The 23453-nt window shown below is 35.2% G+C and overlaps 2 protein-coding genes across 2 annotated transcripts; one reads left to right on the top strand and one right to left on the bottom strand.

Moving 5' to 3' along the window:
* The first annotated feature begins 2176 nt into the window (after nucleotides 1-2176).
* Nucleotides 2177-8158, top strand: LOC110891371 (solute carrier family 35 member F1). Its single transcript, XM_022139069.2, has 11 exons — nucleotides 2177-2399; nucleotides 3981-4075; nucleotides 4233-4290; nucleotides 4783-4974; nucleotides 5068-5144; nucleotides 5318-5400; nucleotides 6678-6729; nucleotides 6825-6893; nucleotides 7295-7381; nucleotides 7461-7525; nucleotides 7824-8158. The coding sequence occupies exons 1-11, from the start codon at nucleotides 2264-2266 to the stop codon at nucleotides 7915-7917; spliced, it is 1008 nt and encodes a 335-aa protein (XP_021994761.1). The 5' UTR covers nucleotides 2177-2263; the 3' UTR covers nucleotides 7918-8158.
* A 2299-nt stretch (nucleotides 8159-10457) lies between these two features.
* On the bottom strand, nucleotides 10458-13797 carry LOC110891370 (receptor-like protein Cf-9 homolog). The gene is made up of 2 exons (XM_022139068.2): nucleotides 10912-13797; nucleotides 10458-10813 (listed from the first exon to the last, which is right to left on the bottom strand). The coding sequence occupies exon 1, from the start codon at nucleotides 13769-13771 to the stop codon at nucleotides 10931-10933; it is 2841 nt and encodes a 946-aa protein (XP_021994760.1). The 5' UTR covers nucleotides 13772-13797; the 3' UTR covers nucleotides 10458-10813; nucleotides 10912-10930.
* Between the last annotated feature and the right edge of the window lie 9656 nt (nucleotides 13798-23453).

Genomic DNA, 23453 nt, shown 5'->3' with positions numbered 1-23453 from the left:
AAAATGGTCCCGAGGCTTAGCCCACGAGCTCCAAATCGAAAACAACTTAAGTACAAATGACCCGACATACATTAAACAGTATAACTTTATTTGTTTCTAAATAAATTACGTATTTGAATTAAAAAACCAGATTTTTTCTACCAGTGATTCATACAGTTTTGGGGCATAGTCACTATGATCCCACATCGGAACAATGAGAAACTTTTGCATTTTTTATAAGGAGCACATGGTGTGTGGTTTTCGCCGGGCTTGGTAACGCGAGCTTGTGACTCAAGTGAGGGCATGAAAGTGGGCTGGACTGTGATTGAGCCCAGTATGGTTGGGTCAAGTTGTTGCAATATCTGGCCTGCCCGTTCCAAGTTTGGAGTTGTGTCATGTGGTTCAGGCGAAGGCCTGGGCCATGTGGCTCCTAGAGCTGAGGGCAATGCGTTAGGCTGGTTTCACAGAGCTGCGAAAACTTCACGCTCTGAACAGTGGAAGGATAACGGGTCGGTGCATCGTTGGCCCATATAACCATCTGGGTTCATTCAAATGAACTCCCACTTTTTTTCTTTATCCCATCAAGCCTTTTTAGGCCCATATAACCATCTGGGTTCATTCAAATGAACTCCCACTTTTTTTCTTTATCCCATCAAGCCTTTTTAGTTGTAAATAATCACTCGGGCATTTGACACCATCGTTGACGGATTCAATGTGTTTTAGGCATTTATTCTGATAAGCGGTTTCAAGATGAAAATCATCTATCTGGTCTTTCACTAATTTGTTTAGCAGAAGAAAGTTTCAAGTTTTTGAAAAATGTTGAGCACCAGATCCCACATTGAAACAATAAGAAACTTTTGTTTTATTTATAAGCAGCACATGGTGTGCGGTTTTCCCGGGGCTTGTTAACGCGAGCTTGTGACTCAAATGAGGGCATTAAAGTTGGCTAGACTGTGATTGTGCCCTGCCCAGTATGGTTGGGTCATCCCTATCATAATTGAAATCAAAATGATATTATTTGGTGACCCCTACAATATTTTGATTGCTAGGCGACAATGAGATACCCCCCTATTATTTGGTGACCCCTACAATATCTTGAAAAATCACCAAAAGCAACCATTTGAATAGTGTGTTTACCATTAATAACAAACATTTTTTTTTCTTGATTTAGAGACGATTAACAACCAAATATTGACCCTACTAATAACTTTGCTATGGACGGATTTCAGTGAGTATGGTTGTTGCTATAAGCCTCTAACAACCAAAATCTTGTCGAAATCATCAAGATTGAACACTTTTTATGATGATTAGTAATTCGTTTGAAAACCATACAACTTGACCACCAAGAGGACGTGAGACCTTTTTGAGATCTCGACACACACATCCTCAGTGGCGGAAGGTGGGGGGGGGGGGTCAGGGACCCACTTTATATTCTGAATAAATATTTAGGCAAAATAATGGGGGGATCCTATTTAATTTTAAAATTTCCGGACGAAAATCGAAAATTTTACACTTTTACCCGAAACATTTGTGTGTGTGTGTGTGGGGGGGGGGGGGTTGCATCCCCGGGTTCTAAGGCTTAGCCTACTTAGACTGTGGAGTATGGTGGGGCGTGGGTTGGGGGCATGGTGCGACACGTGGACTATGGGGCACCCTAGAACAAAAGCCAATTTTAAAGGGGTAGGCGGGGCGTGGCTTGGCCAGGTGTATTAAAATTTTAAAAAAATTCTAAATGTTAAACATGACCCGCTATGCCCTAGCCAATAAGCCAATAAGAGCCGGCCACATAGTATCACTAGCATGCCCCACGCCCGGCCTTAAACTCCCGCCCAAGGGGCCACGCCCAAACCCAAGCCCACCCGTGGTGGTGACTTGGGCTTTTCTTCCAACTCACGCTCCAACCCCGCCCCATACCCCATAGTCTTAGCTGACAGGCTTATTAGTTATTTGGCGTTGTCTGATTAGTTGGTTTTGGATTTCTATTTTTTAAAATCGTTAAAAGTTGATTCCTATCAAAAAAAAAAAAAAAAAATTGGCCACACCTTTTATTTTCATGATTCTACATTTTTGCCACTAAATGTTAAAAGCCAACTTCGATTAAAAAAACTGGCCACACCTTATATTTTGGTGATTTTACATTTTTACCCCTAAATAGCAAAAGTAAGTTGACAAATGAATAAGTTATCCACAAGAAAAACGTGGTTCTCCCGCCATCACAACAGATATTTAATACTTCGTTTGAGATCTGTTTATTCCGTTACAACTTCACCTACAATCAGCACCAATGAGCTCCGACGCTAGCGGCGGGTGGTGGCGGAGATCGGAGCTTTCTACGGTGGTTTCGGTTTTGCTACTTGGACAGTTGCTCTCATTTATACTCGCGCTTCTCACCTTCACTTCATCCTATTCTGCCAGTCTCGGTAAACATTCGATTTTGGTTATTTTGCATTTTATTTTTATTTTTATTATTTATTTATTTATTTATTTTTTTTGCAATTATGTTACATTATATAGATAATCGTAAACGTGAGCAGTTTGCAATGTATGTATGTATCAGCGAGAAAGGTCTGATATGTACCACTTTCCATGCAGAGAGTACAAGTCCTTACTGTTGTCAATAGGGTTGCAAATGAACCGAGCCCGAGCTTGAGTTCAGCTCGTTGATAGTTTCTCAAACTCGATCTCGGCTCGTCTATTATCTATTAGTTAATATTTTAAATAAAATCAATATAAATAATTTAGGCTCGTGAGCTCGGGCTCGGTTACTAAACAACTTTAAATAAAGGGTAAATGTTATTAAATATTTAAGAAAAAACTAGTATTACACTAAGGCTCGATAAGGCTCGACGAGCCTGACGAGCTTCACATACCAGGCTTAAGCTCAAGCTTGATAAATAAACGAGCTTTGTTTTAGGCTCAAGCTCGGCTCTGACTCGATAAGGCTTGGGTCATTTCAAGCTTTTTCCCGAGCTACTTGACTCGTTTGCACCCATAGTTGTCAATGAGGATACATGAAATGAATGGTTAATTGAATCAGTTCTAGTTAATTGAGATAATTGAGTAAGGTTTTATGTTATTTAATATATATTGCAAGAAATTGATTGGAGTACCGACTATATCGATTAATCGGGATTAATCTGATTAGAATTTTATATCTAGTTTTTCAAACATATATATAGAGAGAAAATTTTCAAAAGTTTTATACATAATTTTTCAAACTTATTAATCGGATTGGATTAACAAGTATAATTTTTCGAATACTTCAAAAATTTTGAACAATTTTGACTGATGTTGACCAATTTTGACCGAATACCGAATCTAGGTCCAACTAGGTGAAACTTAATCGGTAAACTATGATTAATTGATGATTAGAACTAAGGGTGATCGGGGCACTCACGGGGAGTGCGTGCGGTGACCCAATTCACCGCTCGGGAACACCGGCGCCGTCGGTGCGGGGACCCAAATCGGTGGGTTTGTTCGGGGCTTGTTCACCGAAGAGGGAGAGATGACATGGTGGGGCCAGCCTGTTTTCAACCAATCAAAAACTTTTACTTTTTTTGAATAAAAAAATAAGTCACCTAATAGGGGAGTGTACGCCATCAAATTGGGGTGCGAGGGGAGTTTAAGAGGGGAGTTGACGTGGCATAACCTGATTAGGTGTGCATTCCCATCCAGTCCATCATATCCAGTGTGTAGAGTTTTTATAATATAAAGAGTATAAAAAGTGGTTGTGAGTGGAGGAGAGAGAAACCCACTATAATTTTTTAATATATATTGAAAGTGGTTGTGAGTGAAGGAGAGAGAAAAATGTAATATATATTGAAAATAAGAGAGAAAAAGTATTTGTTTTTAGTGAAAATATATTGATATAGGAGTTGTTTTTAGTGGAATGTATGTATATTTTTAGTGGATTGGATGTGAATGCTCTTACACCCTAACTACTTGGTGGGTTGTATAGTATTTTGACTGACCTACATACCTGGCTTGTTTCTTCTGTATAGGTCTCAATTCACCTGTTACTCTGGTACTCTTTGGCTATCTGGCTTTAACCATTGTCTATGGGAGCATCTTGTTGTACCGACGCCATGAACTCGTTGTACTGTCGCCTTCCTAGTCAGAAACTCATTTTTTTTTTATCTTTCTTATATTGTTTACTTCTTGGTTAGGTACTTAGGTTCTGAGTAAATTGCTTTGAAGTTTGATCATTGTTTTATGATGTAACAACTATATATTCTATCTTGGGAATTGTGCAGATTCCATGGTATTGGTATGCTCTTATAGCATTTTTTGATGTCCAAGGCAACTATCTTTGTAGGTTTTCTTCTCTTCATCTCTTATTTGTTTACCTCTTAATGAGAATGGTTCATACCTCTTACTGGTTCAGCACTTAATGGTTCAGAATGTTTATTTCACGAGCAGATGTCTGAATGGTTCATACATTTGCCTCTGAATGGTTAAGATTTATACAGAGAGTCTGAATAGTTAAGACCTCTAATATGAATTGGTCAGACATTTGCCTCTGAATGGTTAAGCATTATACAGGCTCTTAATGGTTCAGACTGTTTGTTTCACGAGCAGATGTCTGAATGGTTCAGATATTTGCCTCTGAATGGTTAAGATTTATACAGAATCTGAATGGTTTAGACCTCTTACTGATTCAGCGCCTAATCATTCAGATGCTGTCAAACAACAAAGTTTTGGCTTTTTTCATGCAACTAAATTGTGTTGTGATTTACTACTTAGATAACTTTTAGGTACTCATATTAGGATACTGACTTCTGTAACGTTGGCCGTTGACTGCAGTTAATTCAGCATACTACTTCACATCAATTACAAGTGTGGCATTATTAGATTGTTGGACTATTGCATGGGTCATCCTTCTTACTTGGATATTTTTGGGCACAAAATATTCTCTATGGCAGTTTCTTGGTGTAGCTCTTTGTGGGTTAGGCCTTTGTTTAGTGGTTCTTTCTGATGTTGGGGTTGGTGGTGGAGGTAGTTATTTCATCATATAAACATATTTTCATACAAGATGGAACTAACTATAGATTAGTTTTTTTTTTTTTTTTTTTTTTTTTCGAATTTTAGGTGGTTCGAATCCACTTTTGGGTGATATACTTGTCATTGGAGCGACAATTTTCTATGCACTGAGCAAGGTTGGCGAGGTGAGACAATATGCATCTAACTAGACGCGGTAAAACAGGTGGGTTGGGTAACCGGTCAAAACAAGTCGATTCTGGTTGTGTCGAGGGTCGGCCCATAACCATTTTTTTTTTAAATTAAAATTATTGTAAAGGCGTATAAATAATATATATATATCTATCTATCCATTTTGCAGGAATTTTGTGTTAAGAAAACCAGTCTTATTGAAGTATTAGCAATGATTGGTCTTTTCGGAACGCTATTTAGCTTGATTGAGATGTATCCTTTTATATAATGTAGGATATGTTTGCATGAAGCTTAGGCTGCACGGTGTGGGGAGCAGCCTTGGAGCGTCCCCCACCGGCGCCGCACCTCCATCCATTTCGCCCCCCCCCCCCCCCCCCCCCTGCCGGCGTTCAAATCGTCGGGTGGAAGATGTTCAAGCTGTCCCACTAGAGGACAAAACCTCCTCACACACACATATATACATACAACATATACATATATTTTAGGTCCATCCCCCATTTCCATAGCTCCATCCTCTTTGCCCCATCCTCACACCTGATCTACGTGGCGCCTACGTGGCGGACCATCCTCCAAGGGAGGACCATCGCCACACTGTGCAGCCTTATAAGAGCTTTAAGCCTTTAAGAATTTAAGCTTTTGCTTTTGAAACACTAAGCTCCCTTTGAAAAAAAAAAGGTCTGGTTTGAATAACCCAACATTAGCTTTGATTTTAAAAAATAAGCTTGTTGCTTTTTAGGAGCAAAATTACCCAAATACCCTTTCGGTATAATCGTACATCTTATAAATTTATGTCTTTTTATGTCATTTTACACTGAATATAGTTATAACTACTTTTGCCAAACATCTCTATATAGGTAGACCGCCTTGCTAAAAGCTCAAACCTAGACGAGCTTAAACGAGCCAAAGCCAGAGCTAATTCATTTATCTAGCCTGACTAGGCTTGGCTAATTTATGTTGGATCGGGGATCGGTTGAAATTCACGGATATTAGGATGAATGATTGTGAGTATGCACCGATTCTGTGCAGAGACTCAAAATAGGGACGACACACAATATACGCACAAAGCGCACACAATATTATATATTACACATTTCACAAATGAGTGTTATGTGCCTTATGTCCAAGGTTTGATGCAAAACTACCATCGAGCCAGGGGTCTCACCGGAAGCAGCCTCTCTATTCCTACGGGGTAGAGGTAAGGCTGTCTACATCTTACCCTCCTCAGACCCTACCTTAGCTTTGCTATTGGTGGGATTTACTCAGTATGATGAAGATGATGATGACACATTTCACAAATGAATTCGTTGAGGGTATTTATACCCACAGATTTTACGGTTAAATAACCGTTTTTATAACTACATAGCTAACATAACCGAATTACTTGATCATCACGTTCCAATTCTGCACAGTTTGACTTTTGATGAACACAGATTTGACTTTTATATTTGACTTCAAATTTCACTAAATTTCTTGTTTATAATTCTTTCAACAATTTACACCCCTACCGCTTTTCCATAACAACTTTTAAGTGCCATATTCGAGAGGAAGACTCTAGAAGCCGTGACATGGTCTGCTGAACTTGTAAGTCGATATACAATTTTTTTTTAAGTGTGTGACAATATATGCTTTCTTGATGAATGGATCATTTCATAGTCCCTTTTTTTCTTGTCCTGCAGATACTAACATTTGTTGGTAACACAGTTGGGATTTTATTGTTTTACACGTTAACGCCTCTTATTTTACAGGTTTGTTCTTTTCTACTAGACAACCTTATTAACGTTTGTACAAATTTTGCAACCTTCGAAGGGTATTGGTTAGCATGATATTGGTGGGCCTCGTGTGTTAGAAATAAGGGCTGGTAATTGGGTACCTGTTTAAGACACGATTAGACCTGTTTGACTGAAAAGTAAACCCTTTGACCTTTTTAATTTTTAAAATAATTAAAATTACAATGTTAGGATCTGTCATTTATTCATCTTTTTACATAAAACATAAAACTGTTTTATAAACATGAGGTAGAAAGTAGTTAAACGAGTCGTAATCATGTTTGAAACTTATGTTGTGCGCGTCGTCAGAAACCTGTTAAACTTGTTAAGACACGATTTGCCAGCCTTAATGTTACGTAATATTATTGAAATATGTGCAGGCAAGTGGCACCACGTTGTTCAATTTGTCACTCCTCACGTCTGATATGTGGGTTGTTCTCATTCGCATCTTTTTCTACCAACAACAGGTACAAGTTTCTTGTAATGGCTTTTTGTATGTGTTTTTAAGTGACCCGAGTTTTGATGAATAACGTCGTTGTGCTGTAGGTAGAGTGGCTATACTATGTATCGTTTGCAGTTGTTGGTGTTGGTCTTCTCATATATTCGAAAACGTAAGTCTCGTTTTGGCCTGATTATGTTCTTTTACTGTAATGATTTGTTTAACTTTGCTTGGTAACCAAAGGTGAGAATTTTGACCCGTTGACTTATAAACAGTCTAAAACATGGGTCAAATAGATTGAACGAGTCGATAGTCACCCAAGTCTATTTCTAAGACATATAACCCTTTAAATCATTTTATTCAAGTTGTAGATTATTACTTAAATAATATAATCTTTGTAATTCTATTTAGCACACCTATGGGCCCATTTTGCTATCTCTACTATTAACATATGAATGCTGATTTCTCAGGGAGAAGAGTCCCAATCTTCCACAAGAACTTGAACATGGGATCCCAAACTCACAATATCAACTAGTTCATGAGCAAGCATCAATTGACGTTTAGTTGTAACCATTTTTATACGCTTCATGTTGGCATAAAAAAATACCAACTTAGTCCAACAGGTCATAGATAGTAATGTTATGACCCCTAGATCTATGAATGTAGTTTTTAAAAGACTTAGTTTTGCTATCAAAAAGGGTTAATGGCGCAACTTGTTGCCCATTTGCCTTCTGTTTGATGTAATTTCCCTTTTGGATTGAGACCGCCATTTTATTAATCCTAATATCGCAACATGTAATTAAAACAACTTTCATGAACTTGTCATGCCTATAAATATCAGAATATAAGATTCATGTATGCGAGATCTTGGAACTTAATTTACTTCTGTGTCTTACACACCCCGAACACACTATGCATGTTTGAATGTGGTGACAAGTTTGAATCAATTGGGATATTATATAGTTTTCTATGTTTGTATGCTCTACCCTTTTGTATATTAATTTATGTTTCTGATGTATCATTTTCTTCTTTCATGCTTTGTGAATATATGTTTCTGTCACACCCCAACCGATGGCGGAAACATCGGAGTGAGACGAAAACAAGATTGCTCATCACTCATAACACTAAATTGTGACAAGCATTTAAACAATAAATTTCATTTTATTGACAGAAGAATCAATTACATTGTTTGAAATAGAATACAACAAGTTGAAACAAATGAAATACATTACAACAAGTATTTAAAGTCTAAAATGCGTTTCTAGGCATCCTACTATGTTCCATGCATCATCAACATCATCATAAACCTGCAACATGTTTTAAAAGCATAGTTCAATACAAAAGTATTGGCGAGTATACAAGTTTGGTGTACTAGCATGTAAGTATAAAATGAACAATGAACAATCCACATGGCAGACCTAGTTATCAAGATTAACGTATAAACTGGCATGCGATTTACAAGTCAACCCTCTGATTACTGCAAGTATAATGAATGAATAAACTTAACATGACCTCTCGTTCACGGGTGGTGCGTTACTCATATAGCGCTATAGATGTTAAGTGGAGGCTCGTACGAAGTTAATGACAAGTTCATCACATAAGAATCACCCAGAAAACACGAATCAAGCATAACATAATAGTAAGCATGTATTGGATTGTTTGTATGTATAATTGCATAAAAGTATGTATGTCGAGTGTGTTTTTGTACATGTAAACATGTTGCACCCAAAAAATGTAAAAACGGTAAAAAGGGCGTCGAGTATACTCACGGTTTGCGAAGAAATTTCCACTTAGTGAGTTTGACGAGTCTTGAGTTGTTGGAACACCGAAGTTAACAGTTTTGGTTCTTGAATTTGCCCAAAGTTGAAAATCTTGGAGATTTGAGAGAGTTTGGAAGTAATTTGAAGGTGGTGCAAGTGTTTGGAAGGTGTTAGAGTTGGTATTTATAAGAGGGTTTGGTTGGGTTTAAATGAAGGTGGTTGAGAGTTAAAAGGGTATTAAATGAGTTGGTTGGAGGTTAGAATATTAAAGAAAGTGGTTGGCGAGATAAAAAAATTTCTTTTTAGTCATTGCACTTGTATTGTTGATTATTTTATGCTATATTTGTGTTATTTACATAAAATTAAATATAAATCATGTATATAAGTGTAACTCAAGTAAAGTGAATGTATAAATAAGTATTTGAATGCATAAAGAGTTCTAAAACGCGTATTTGTTCGTGAAATAAGTATGTGTTTATGAGAATGATGAGCAAGTATCAAGTATATGAATAAGTCGAATGTAAAATAAGTACGAATAATCAAGGTGTAGTCCATATAAATGCTCAAGTTTATTACGATCAACGTTTCGAATTACGAAGCTGGAAGTGAAATACGAATACGATACGAATATAAGTTTCCAAAAATAGAGATATAAATAATCCATTATTAAAAATCCATTATTCCTTTAAAAATTACATATACTTATTGTTTTTTAGTTTAAACCCATTATTCCTTTAAAAATTACATATACTTGTTTTTTAGTTTAAACCCATTTTAACTATGTTTTCCATTGTTAAGTGAACGTGGAGATTATGCATCTATCTAGGAAAATAATGGCGTACTAGTTCAATTGATGATGTTCATATTGATGTACTGTTGTCTCAGATATTAGTGAGGCTTCCAGCAAAGTGTTTATTGCATCAATGGTTTCTTGAAGTACTTGATAATTTAAATTCTAAATTTAATAATTACTAGACATGTGTAGCACTTATGACATATATCCGCCACAATAATGCTACAATAAATATTATACGAACAAGAAAACCACGCCGCAATGCAAAGTGTTACCCCCGCCGCATCACGCAAGTTACTAGTAAATACATACACATCTCAAACCATTTTTCTAACAAATACCCAACCATACATACACTCTCAAATGCTTTCAAAAAAATGGCAAGACGATCGTGGAACGTAGATGAAGAAGTAGCCTTGGTCGAAACCCCAAGAACCATGGATAGAAGAGCCTTTGGCTTTGATACCACTATTTAAATTACCTCGTCCTGTTGGTTTCATGATTGATATCGAAACATCAACACAACAATAGTATGATCCAGAATATAATAGTGATTGTGAAATCGAAATAAATGCATAAAGATTTAGAGGAGAAAGAACAAGGTTTGATCAAATGATGAGTAGTTTTTTCGACACAATACAAACCGATATATGCTTCATGAACCGTCATGTTTGCCAACTGACACAACGATTCAGAAACAACACAACTGTTAAACCTAGACCCGACACTTACTTATGACACGGGCTTGTCAAAGTAGTTCGGCCCAAACATAATAACATACTTAATTGTTTTGACCCGTAAGTTTAATAAATAATATAACATAAGTTTAATACTAATGCAGCCCATAACGAGAAAGGTACGATCAAGGGATTGATATCCAACATAGCTGCACCCTAAAGCTCTTTCTCTACATCAAAGAAAAAATATATATAAAAACAATAAAAGAAAACAAAGTAAGGCGTTTTAAACAATTTGGGGAAATAGAAAAACATGTGAAACACGTACCATTCATGAACTAATTATACTATCTTCTCTTGTTTTGCCTATTTAAGATCATATGCTCTGCAGCATCAGCAATTTCATTGAACCATTTTGGTCTTCCAGTTGATAACATGAGATATCCCAACACGATTCCAAGTAAGGCTCCACATCCATATCCCATCATCACCACTTTCCATGTAAATCCATGCTCCTCTTCCTCATATCCGTCTGCTTCAAGTTGTTGTTCCTCTAGGCTCTCGCTGCACTTTTTGGGCAACGGAAGTCCACAGAGTTTTAGATTCCCACCAAATGAACTCCCATCAAATGTGTTGAACTGCTTTCCTTGTGGAATGCGGCCCACGAGATGGTTATGTGAAAGATTTAAGATCTCCAGAAATGTCAAGTCAGCAAGGCTTTGTGGAATCTCTCCTGTGAGGTTGTTCCAAGACAGGTCTAACGATTCAATTTCTGATAATTTCCCAAGAGCATTTGGGATTCGACCTGTTAGGCTGTTGTGGGACAAGTTGAGTGCTTTCAAAGATTTCAGATATCCAAGGATGTTTGGAATCTCCCCTTCAAATTTATTGTCTGATAGATCAACAATTACGTAGTCAACCAGAAGCCGTAAAAAATATCGATCCACGCCTTTCACCACAATAGTTATAGTAAAATAATAAATGGAATCATCATATCCTGACACATAGTCTGGTTCTGTGTTATTTCTTACCACATTCTTCTTGGCATTGAGATTCTGCAAATATTTTGTAGGGAGGTGGCCTACAAACCCATTATGAGATAAGTCAAGAACTTGCAGACTTGGAAATGGGAATTTTAACTTCGAAGAAGTTACAATGCCACCATGAAAACTGTTTGATCTGAGGAAAAGACCCTGTAATTTAGGAAGATCTCCTAACCAGCCAGGGAATGTGTCATTTAACTTGTTGTTTCCCAAATCAATTATTATCAACTTTTGACATTTATACAAAGAAATGGGCACCCTTCCTTGTAACTGATTTTCTTTCAAAATAAACCCCTTCAATTCACTCCAGTCCTGGTATACATTTGGAATGGTGCCGGTTATTGAATTATTTGAAAGATCCAAAATTGACAACTGATTTCCTATCTCCCCTATCCAGTCAGGAATGTGTCCCTGTATATCATTGTTAGACAGATCTAAGTGCATAAGATCTGTCATGGCTCGAATGGAGTCAGGAATGTGTCCCTGTATATCATTGTTAGACAGATCTAAATGTATAAGATTTGTCATGGCTTGAAAGGACACTGGAAACACCTTTAGACTGCAAGAGCCCAAACTTAACACCTCAAATTCAGGGTTGACATAATGATTGGCATTACTGGTTGTAACAGATATACCACTGTGTGACAAAATGAGTGTGTCAAGGTTTGTGAGGCTTGATAACAATGCATCCAACTCCCAATCACCTCTAAAACTATTATATGAAAGGTCTATCTCAGTGAGGTTGGTAAGTTGTCGAAATGTTTGCGGGTCGGGGCCATTGTCAAGCACATCGATCTGGCCGGTTAGTTGGTTGTTAGCAACGGATAATCTTTTTAAAGATTGAAGAGAAAACAACTCGAGTGGCAAATTTCCTTGGAACTTGTTATTACTGAGCCTTATATCTTGTAAAGAAGGAAGAGTAAACAATGAAGAAGGCAGTGTTCCAGAAAGCATGTTATTTGATACATCTAAATGTTCAAGGTATTTAAGGTTACCTAGGGATTTGGGAAGGGACCCATTCAAACCACTATATGAGAGACGTAATGAGTATAGAGGTGCGTTAGTGCTTATGTTAATCTTAGGAAATGGAACAGGGAGATTATTGTTCCCTGACAAGTCAAGGTCTTCCAAATATTTAAGATTAAAGATGTTATCTGGTAACTTCCCTTGCAAGCCGGTGAAGTCAAGAACGAGTGATCTCAGAGAAGAAGATATATTAAGATAAGTGGGTAAAACGAAACCTATATTAACTCCAGAAAGCCTAAGATCTATCAAAAAAGTAGAATTCATAAGGAGACTACTGAAAATATGAGGTTGAATCAGCATATTCCCACTCCAAGAGAGATCAAGCTCAACCAATTTAGGAAGAAGTGAGATCTCTGAAGGGATATGCCCTGTCAACCCGTTATGTGACAAGGCGAGTTTTTCCAAAGATTGAAGATTGAAAATGGTGTGAGGTAGGTTTCCTTGCAATCCAGTTAATTGAAGATTTAGTAATTTTAAAGAAGAAGAGATATTAAGATTAGCAGGTAAAACTGAAGAGATCTGAACACCTTTAAGAGATAGTTCTTTCATCATAGTTAAGTTTTGAAGCAGATTGATGAAAACATGAGGTTCAAAATTAATGTCATTCATAGAGAGATCAAGGGACAACAATTTATGAAGGTGTGAAATATCTGTGGGGACTTGACCAGTAAACCAACAAAAGGAGATGTTGAGATGTGTGAGACTATTAGAAAGCCTGCCCATGGTAGGTGGAAGTTGGGAATCAGTAAAATCATTGAAAGCAAGGTTGAGTTTTTGGAGACGGGGGAGGTGAAAAAGAGTGGTGTTAGGGTGGATAGTACCTTGCAGCATGCCACAGCTCAGATCAAGACCGATAACATCACCAGTGGAGTGGTCACAAGTGACTCCATTCCAATGACAACAATCTGTACTTGTGTTCCAGTTAATCATAACTGGATTATCACCAGAACAGTGATAACTAGTATCATTGATAGAGGATAGGTTTTGTTTAAACATAAGTAAAGCATGTGTCTGTTGGACAGAGCATTTATGAGTGGTGTTGACAGAAGATGAAGAGGAAGACGTAGAAGAGATGAAGAATAAGGAAAGGAAAAAGAAGAGCAAAATCGAATTACTCATTCTCTTTGATTGTATGCTTTTAATGGCTATAGACACTCATACTATGAAACAACCTATATATACATATATACTCACAGTAATAGTACAAAATATATGCATATAGTTTCAAAGACCATTGACACTTTCAACCATTCGTTTGTGGTCTAGCACTGTTTCCAAATGTAAGAAAAGTCTTTTGAATCATAGGCCTCAAACTTCTATTTTTATGTCTTTTTATGCAAAAATATCCAACTTTTGATTTGATTCTTTGTGGTGCATAATAATACTTCCGTAGACTTTTCAATAGCGTGTCTCTTGGGCTACATCAGTGGTGCACAAAAAACCCGAACCCGGACCCAATGCCGATAAGAAAACCGGAACTGGGTCCTTTGATACCCAAGTATTGGGTACCCGATCCTTCCCGTTGGGTACACATAGGGTATGCATTTCAATAAAAAACCCGTACACGGAACCAGACCCAATCCATATCTGAGAACCGTTTCCGGGTCCATACCCGACTTATTTCCATACACGGACCGGGTATTTTCAGTACCTGATATATAAATCTATGTTTTTATGTTATTTTGAACTTTTTGTGTTTATAAATCTAACACACATGTCCTTTTATGTTATTTATTTATATTTACCATATGGATTTTGAAGTTTTTATGCAAAACAAATGAACTCGGAACAAAAAAAAGTTGTGCAGCCCCTTAAAAACCCAATCTATACCCGGAAACCGGGTTTTTATTATACCGAAAATAAGGTATTTTGATACCCGGAACCGGTTACACCGGGTATGGTTTTTCAGGCCAATACCCGACCCAAACCCGAACCCGATTCGATTATTGCCAATACCTGAAAATCATACCCAATCATACGCGTACACGACATTGATTTGTTAATGCCATGGCCCTTTCAAGGTTTTGGAGGTATACTTGCAAATATCATGTAACATAATTAAGCTAATTGGTTTTTGGAAGAGGAATATCAGAAGCGTGTTATTGCTTCATAAATTAAATTAAGGGGCACATGTTACAATTGTGTATAACGAGTTGACGTTAGCCCGCACGTTGCAGCGGGATGTTGATTATGAATGTTTTAGTATCACGATATAAGATGTGAAATTTCTCAAGTTTATTAAAAACATTCTCTTCTTGTTGATTTCTCACCCAAAAGCAAATCATAAATTGTAAATTTTATTTTTTATATATACGATTCATGTTTATCGTTTAAGTTATTTGTTTTGTTAATTTTTATTCTTGAATTCTACGAAGCCACCCCGTGAATGGATGCCATAATCACGATTCAAGGAGGTTTATGGAAAATTATATGCTTGAATCGTTATATGTATTACGTCGATGTATGTGCATTGTTGAATCAATTGAAGAAACTTTAAAAATCTAACCTTTGAAGTAAAATGTGACTGATTAATTGGTTTCGATTTTGCCTTATGAAAAATAATAATAACAATCCAAGTCACAACGTTTATTCGATTCATATAAAAAACAGGCAACAAATATTTTTCAAATCCATCACTTTAATTTGCTATGAGAGAGAGAGTTTGAAGAATACTTGAGAAAGTTTGTTGTGTGTAAAAATTGGATGTGAAACCAAATGATATGATTTCTATTTATAGGTCGCAACAGAACCCTTTGTAATATTTTGAAGTGATGTCATGGTTCATCATCCAAAAGGTATCACTCAAAATATGTCGGTTCGCATGGGAAGTTTTGTCGGTTCACAAATGAGAAGCACACATCTTCATATGCGATGTCTTATTAATAAATAATAATAGTAAAATAATTTGAACCTTGAAACGCTAAATAGGTCGGTTCACATTAGAAGTTATGTTGCTTCACAAATGAAAAACATATACACTTGCTTGATTGTGGCATGCATTATTATTATTGTTATTCAAATGATAGTAGTAAAAATTAATATTTCAGTGAAGGAACACATTGCTTCACAAATGAAACACATTTGCAACGCTTAATTTTGTCATGCTTTATTACTATTTAAATAATAGTAATAATCAAATCAAATAACTTTAAGATATTGAAATGAAAGGATACGTTGCTTCACAAATGACAAACAGTTACACCGATTCATTTTTATCTTGATTTATTATTATTTAAATAATACTATAATCATTAAATAACTTTAATATTGAAACGGTAATTATAAATGAAGGGACACCTTTTTTGACATAACCTTTGATTGAAACGCTAGTAATTAATGAAGGGAACAATGCAACGGTTTGCTTTTTAGCGTAAAAATCATGTTGTTTGGTGTGTCCTAACTTATGTATAAAATGAAATGTTGTGAATAAAATAAACTAAAGGGTGTGACTTTTAAATAAATAGGACATAATCCAAGTTGCTAATTGTATAAGGGTATAATATAATGACCATAGACCACAACTAATCACATTCTCATGTTGTATACTCTGCTCATGAAGGGAAAACACATATTTGTACAATCAATTTTATTCATGTATATGTGTATAGAGAATAGAGAACTAAGGAACATAGTAGGGATGAGCATGGTACCCGTTCGGTACTGAGCCGTACCGAATACATCGGTTCGGTACGGTACCGGTACTTACCGGCGTTTTACCCGGTACCGAAAAATGGAGAAAGTAGATACCAGTACCAAATATACCTGGTATGGTTTGGTGCCGGTACGGTATCGGTACCAAATGCTCATCCCTAGAACGTAGATAAAGAAGTAGCATTGTGGATCACAAAGGGGTGCATAAATATATTTATGCAACTAGGTTAGAGCCCACGTGTACACGTGGTTTAACAAATGAAAATACTTTGAATTTGTTTGGTTTTAATTAAAATAATAAAAATAATTTTAATATAAATAAAATAAACTTAAAAACCCATATGATAGGTAAAAAAAATACAACGAATAATTCAGATTTTACTAAAAAAAATTTAGTACACCACATTGGTTGTCTTATTTGTAATATTCTCATTGTTATCTAATTTGAATGTTTAATGGTCTTGATTGAAACTAAAATTAAACGTGCATAAAAGAAAGTTTCATATACATACTACATAAGTCTGTCTAATGACAAAGTGAAAGTATCTCAGCTCGTTTGTCGCTCGGTTGTCGCATCCCCTTTCCATATGGAAGTATACGATCTCGCCTATAAAAGCAACCAATTAAAAATGATTAATTTGTAAAAATAACTAACGATCAAAAAATTCAAAAAAATTCTAAACAAAATAATCTCATATGGATTACGCCTACCAACTTTAGTTCTTATATATTTATTTTATTATTACTTATATTTTATTGATATTTTTACATTAAAAGTCTAAAACGTTAGTAAAGCCATTAGTTATTTACATGTTTATTTTATTATAATTGAATTCTATTAATCTCTACTATAAACAAAGATGTGATAAATATAAATGGAAAAACAAAATGGTAAAAGATAAAGTTTATGGGTTAAAATAATATATATTTTTTTGAGATATAATTTATATCTATTTATTTAGGGTAAAGGATAAAAAGATAAAATTCATGTATTAAAATAATATTTCTTTTATCTGAATCTTATTAAAAAAATATTATCTATATCTATTTATTTAGGAGGGAAAAAATAATTGAGATTAACTTATAAAATGCCATGTGTCCTCATATGATTTACTTTATTATATGTATAGATATGAGGAGATTACCTTCGAAAGTTATCTATATATTGTATGCTGTTGTTGGCCTCATTTAAGAAATTTAGTTCCTGATAACCATCATTGTAACTTGATTAACAATATAAATTTAAGGAATGAACAGCAGGATTTTAACGTTAGCGACATCATTTTGTAATTCGTTTTTTTTTTTCGCATGTTTGGGTTCCCCAGCTTCTTGTTGGCCCCTTGTCCTATTTTATGAGTTTTATAAAATAGCCGCCGTTCAAAAAAAAAATATCAGAAGAACATGCGTAAATACACATATTTAACATGAAAAAAGTCTTGCATAGACCAAAGCAACAAACTTCAGAGGTCAGGACTGACTAGACTGACGGCCACCTATGTGTTAGCTATAGACTTAAACGACAAGTTGTGATCACTGTTTGATTTCTGCATACTTTTGGAGCACCTGCTGCTGCTGCAAAAGTGTCAAAACTTTTTATAGATGTTGTTGATATATGGTGACCATGTATCACAAAAGTACATTTGTTCAAAATCAGTTTCAGGTGATTATAAATTTAGGCTGGATCTATTCACACACCCATTCTGCCTATTTGGACACCCTGCAAACCCTAGACGCCATACGGGGCGTCTAGGCACAGAATTCAAGAGGGTTTGCAGGGATGTCAAGCACATAATCTAACTGAGAACTGTTGTTGTTGAGGCGCTTGATAATGTGAAGGCTGATATGGTAGAGAGTGAGGTTGATTGGTTAATGGGTTGACTTTGGTTAGGTGGGATGATGTTCTCGTCGGATAGTATCCTCACATACGGTGAGTAGTACTGAGCAGTAGATGTTTGGGTGAAAGGTGGATGTTGAGAAGATGATGATTGGTTTGGCAATGGTGGTGGGTTATCCAAGTTTGGAAACGGTGGCGGTGGAATTGGTGGAATTTGGGTAGTAGGAGTTTGGGTGAATTGCAGTTGTGGTTCGGATGGTCTGGTGGTGTTAGGCGATGGTTGAGTAGGAGCTAGTGAGAATTGAGTTTGTGAAGCTGGTTGCTTATCTAGATTTTCTATAGTATCCATTGGTTCGGGTGTCAGTGTTGGAGATTGCAAAATTTTGTTTTCTTTATGAATGAATCGGGTCTTCCGAACTGTCCTCTCGATTTCTGGATCAAACACTAGCGGTGAAGACTTCTCGGATTTTTCCGAGTATGATGCATGCATGTACAAACTCACCTCTACAAACACAAAACCACGTGTAATTCTGAACAAGAAGGAAATAAACACTATTTTTGGGTTTTTAACTATTTTTCTAGAATACTTAACACAAAACACTTTGCGCACGACCCCCCCGGCAACGGCGCCATTTTTGATGACTGTCGTAAGGGTCATGAAAAAACCTAATTAAACTAGATTGCTAGAGTACGTAGGGTATCGAATCCAGAGGGAGTCTGGTGGAAAGTGTTATGGATTAAGTAATGATTAACTACTTGCAAAAATGTAAACTCAGTTGTTTGGTTGTTTGGTTGTTTGATTAAACTAACGAATTATTAAAACAAGTTGTGACAATAGGAGAAAATAATGGTTCCTCCAGTTTTTAGACTCAAAGCAACATCAATTACGTGTTTAATCGGGACAATCACATAGACATGACTATGTAATTCAATTAACAAGTTGTAATTACCTAAAGACTACTTACTTCGATTGTAAAACAACAGAAGGTTATCGTATAAGCAATCAACTGAAATTACCAACCCTAATCCCTATCAAATCTATCCCAATTAATAGAACTCTCAGGAATTGAATGAATTGAAAATAAAGTTTAAATAAAATCAATCCATTACAACTAATCAATCAAATCCAAAGGTAAAAAGCATCGAATGCATAGATTACCATATCCACGAATAAGTTTAAACACATAAGAACCATTCACTTACAGGAATCCTCCACCCGGAGAAAACCACTAGGTGATTAGCCGCTCATCTCATTCGATTGATCTTCAAAAGCGTGATAAACAATTGATTGCATCTTATTAACAAATTCTTCAACCTCCCACTCTTTCTCAATTAGATGAGACAATTATAACCCATAGGTGTACTCTTATTTAATTATGATAAGAGATCAAATGGGTAAAACCAAAGAGCTGGTTTAAAAAACTAGTTGAAACGATCACTGTTTTGAAAAACTAATTGCGAGAACCAATGTGAACACAACAAAATAAACCCACTACACCACCATCCAAAACCTAAAAAAACCTAATCCACCCCCAAAAACCTAAACACCCCCCCCCCCCCTCACGGCCAAGCTAAATACTAAAAACTAAACCATAAAGCTAAACCCCCCCACAAACCTAAAAAAATCTAAAAATCACACAAATTTTTTAAATATTTTTTTTATAAAAAAATTGCTACTTTTCGTCATCAAAATTTTTTTAATGACGAAAAGTAGCGATTTTTTTATAAAAAAAATGTTTGCGTGTTTTTTAGATTTTTTTTAGGTATTTGTGATTGTGTTTACATTGGTTCTCGCGTTTCTTGCAATAAAGGGTGGTTCCAACGGATCCTTCTCATATATATCTATATTATATAATAAAAGAAACTTGATTTGGGACACATGTTATTCAATGAGGACATCAATAATTTATTAATAAATTTTAAATTTTAAATTAAAAAGATTTAAATATTATATTAGAATTTTATTTTGATTGTAAATCTAAAGTCTAAAATGTGTTTTAAATCTAATCTATAATTTATTGATTTAATTTTGATTTGAAATTGTTAAACAAAAACATTTTATTAATAAAAATTTAGATAAAGTAAAGATAAGAAATGTAACCGTATACGTAAAAAAAGTCGAAATATAATAAAAGTTGTTTATGCTTGGGAATCAAATCCATATGTTTTCTTTTTTCTTTTGATATTGTTGAAAGTGAAGTGTTATAATTTATTTTCTTGATAGTTTTTAATCGAATCTATACGAAGTGTCATAAATTATTTTTTATAGTTTTTAATTGAATCTATACAATATTACAAGTGTAGATGGACGTTTTGCCCAACTAACTCTAAGTAGAAACTATGATAATACATAAACAACTCTATCTTTTGTCTTAGCTATGAGTAAGGAAGGTCATGTAACCATTTACCCTACTCTTTACATGTGGAAGTGGGAAACAATGCATTAAGTGTACTTTACGTTTTCTTTTATTCAAAAGAAAGCACTTTAGGGACACTTGTCATCATATTAGATCATCTCTTATAGATAATTATTATTTTAATTTAATCTCTTCTAATTAATTATAGATAATCCTCCAATAAAATATTATTTAATTTAATATCTTATATTATAGATAATTCTCCTACTAAATATTATTAGTTTAATATCTTATGAATAATTATTATTTAGTTTAATCTCCTTCTCATTTATAATATTATTTATTTGAATTAATTATATTTGAACGTTTTGTTTAGTTTGGTATAAAATAAATTTTACGAAACTTAAAATAAAATTAACTAATATTATTTATCATTTATACATTTACAGAGTTTTAAATAAAGGGTTAAATTGATTGAGAATTCGTTAACAAATTTTGCAACAACAGAATAATCTATTTTTATCATGAAAACCAAACTTTGTATTAATATATAAATATTTTTATTTTCACTGTATAAAATTACATTTACTCGACCCATGTAACACATGAGGTTTTTTAAGATATAACATTTTATAATTTGATATATAAATTAGATTTACTCAATTCGTACAATACACGAGGTTTTTTAAGGATATATATTTTTTATTATTTAGTACAGAAAATTACGTTTATTCAAACCGTGTAATATGCATATTTTTAAAGATGTAATTTTTTTATTGTTTGGTATGTAAAATTACATTTATTCAACCCATGTAATAAATGAGGGTTTTTTAAAGATGTATTATTTTATTATTTGATAAACAATATTACATTTATTTAACCCGTGTAATACACGTGGTTTTAAAGATATAACTTTTTTTATTTTGTATATAAAATTACATTTATTCAACCTGTACAATAAGGTTCTTATAGATATATAGTTTTTTATTATTTAATATATAAAATTATATTTATTTAATCCGTACAATAAATGAGGTTTTAAAGATATATTGTTTTATTATTTAGTATATAAAATTTATTTATTCAACCCCGTGTAATACACGGGGTTATAACCTAGTATATATATATATAACAACCTTTCGGGCCCTTTGAAAACTTGGGCCTCGGACGACCACACGAGTTGGCCAGCCCAAGATGGTTGGATTCAATATAGTGAGTTTTTATATTTATAGAGAAATGAGTTAATTACTGTTTTCGTCCCTGAGATTTGTCAAAAATAACGGTTTCAGTCCATTAGTTTAAAAATTGCGATTTCAATCCATTAGTTTCATTTTCGTAACCATTTCAGTCCACTAACTTAACTCCATCCATTTATTTTGTTAACTTTGAGTTAACTAACTAATTCAGGGACGGTTTGCGTCAGTTTTAGAAACACAGGGACTTAAGTGTAAACTCTAAAACATTAAAACAAAAAAAAATAGTAAATTCCAAAAAATCAAAAAATTCCAAAAAACCAAACAAATTCCAAAAAATTCTAAAAAATAATAAAAATTCTAAAAAATCATAAAAATTCTAAAAAATTCTAAAAAATTCAAAAAATCCGTTTCGGCGCAAACTGTTTCGAACCCGAACCGTTTCGAGCTGAACCGTCCGTACCGTTTCGACCCGAACCGTTTCGACCCGTACTGTTTCGAAGCCGAACCGTTTCGAGCTGAACCGTTTCGAACCGAACCGTTTCGACCCGTACCGTTTCGAAGCCGAACCGTTGTAAGCCGTACCGTTTCGAACCGAACCGTGCCGTTTCGAACCGAACCGTTTCGAGCTGAACCGTTACGAACCGAACCGTACCGTATCGAACCGAACCGTTTCGAGCTGAACCGTATCGAACCGTAACGTTTCGACCCGAACTGTTTCGAAGCCGTACCGTTTCGAAGCCGAACCATTTCGGTTCGATACGGCACGGTTCGCGTCGAAACGGTACAGCTTGAAACGGTTCGGTTCGATACGGCACGGTTCGGTTCGAAACGGTTCGGTGCGAAACGGTACGGCTTGAAACGGTACGGGTCGAAACGGTCGGTTCGAAACGGTTCAGCTCGAAACGGTTCGGCTTCGAAACGGTACGGGTCGAAACGGTTCGCGTCGAAACGGTTCAGCTCGAAACGGTACGGACGGTTCAGCTCGAAACGGTTCGGGTCGAAACGGTACGGGTCGAAACGGTTCGCGTCGAAACGGTTAAGCTCGAAACGGTTCGGGTTCGAAACAGTTCGCGCCGAAACGGATTTTTTGGATTTTTTAGAATTTTTTAGAATTTTTATTATTTTTTAGAATTTTTTGGAATTTGTTTGGTTTTTTTGGAATTTTTTTGATTTTTTGGAATTTACTATTTTTTTGTTTTAATGTTTTAGAGTTTACACTTAAGTCCCTGTGTTTCTAAAACTGACGCAAACCGTCCCTGAATTAGTTAGTTAACTCAAAGTTAACAAAATAAATGGATGGAGTTAAGTTAGTGGACTGAAATGGTTACGAAAATGAAACTAATGGACTGAAATCGCAATTTTTAAACTAATGGACTGAAACCGTTATTTTTGACAAACCTCAGGGACGAAAACAGTAATTAACTCTAGAGAAATTAAGTACCATTTAAAGGCTTCAATGTGAATGCTCTTGTATGGATAGAGATGGAGAAGGTGTCTCATCCATATCCAAGAATTAGATGGTTCAAATATCACAAGATGCACTAATAAGCACGGATGTAAATGAACTGAATGGACATGAATAAGACCTTATTCGTGTTGATTTGTTAAGGAAATATATGTGTTGATGAACTGTTTATGAACACTTACCGAACGATATTTTATGTTCGTGTTCGTTCTCTAAGAAAATAAATGTTTCGTGTTCGTTATTTAGTTTTACGCAATGTGTTCATGAACACAGACTAATGTTCATGAACATGAATGTA

Source organism: Helianthus annuus, chromosome 11 (assembly GCF_002127325.2).
Source record: "Helianthus annuus cultivar XRQ/B chromosome 11, HanXRQr2.0-SUNRISE, whole genome shotgun sequence".
Classification (NCBI taxonomy): Eukaryota; Viridiplantae; Streptophyta; class Magnoliopsida; order Asterales; family Asteraceae; genus Helianthus; species Helianthus annuus.
This window is presented reverse-complemented; position numbering and strand designations above follow the sequence as displayed.

Coding starts and splice junctions, on each gene's coding strand:
- LOC110891371 (XM_022139069.2), top strand. CDS start 2,264: ATGAGCTCCGACGCTAGCGGCGGGTGGTGGCGGAGATCGGAGCTTTCT. Junction 6,894..7,294: donor TAACGCCTCTTATTTTACAG/GTTTGTTCTTTT, acceptor AAATATGTGCAG/GCAAGTGGCACCACGTTGTT. Junction 7,382..7,460: donor TCTTTTTCTACCAACAACAG/GTACAAGTTTCT, acceptor GTTGTGCTGTAG/GTAGAGTGGCTATACTATGT.
- LOC110891370 (XM_022139068.2), bottom strand. CDS start 13,771: ATGAGTAATTCGATTTTGCTCTTCTTTTTCCTTTCCTTATTCTTCATC.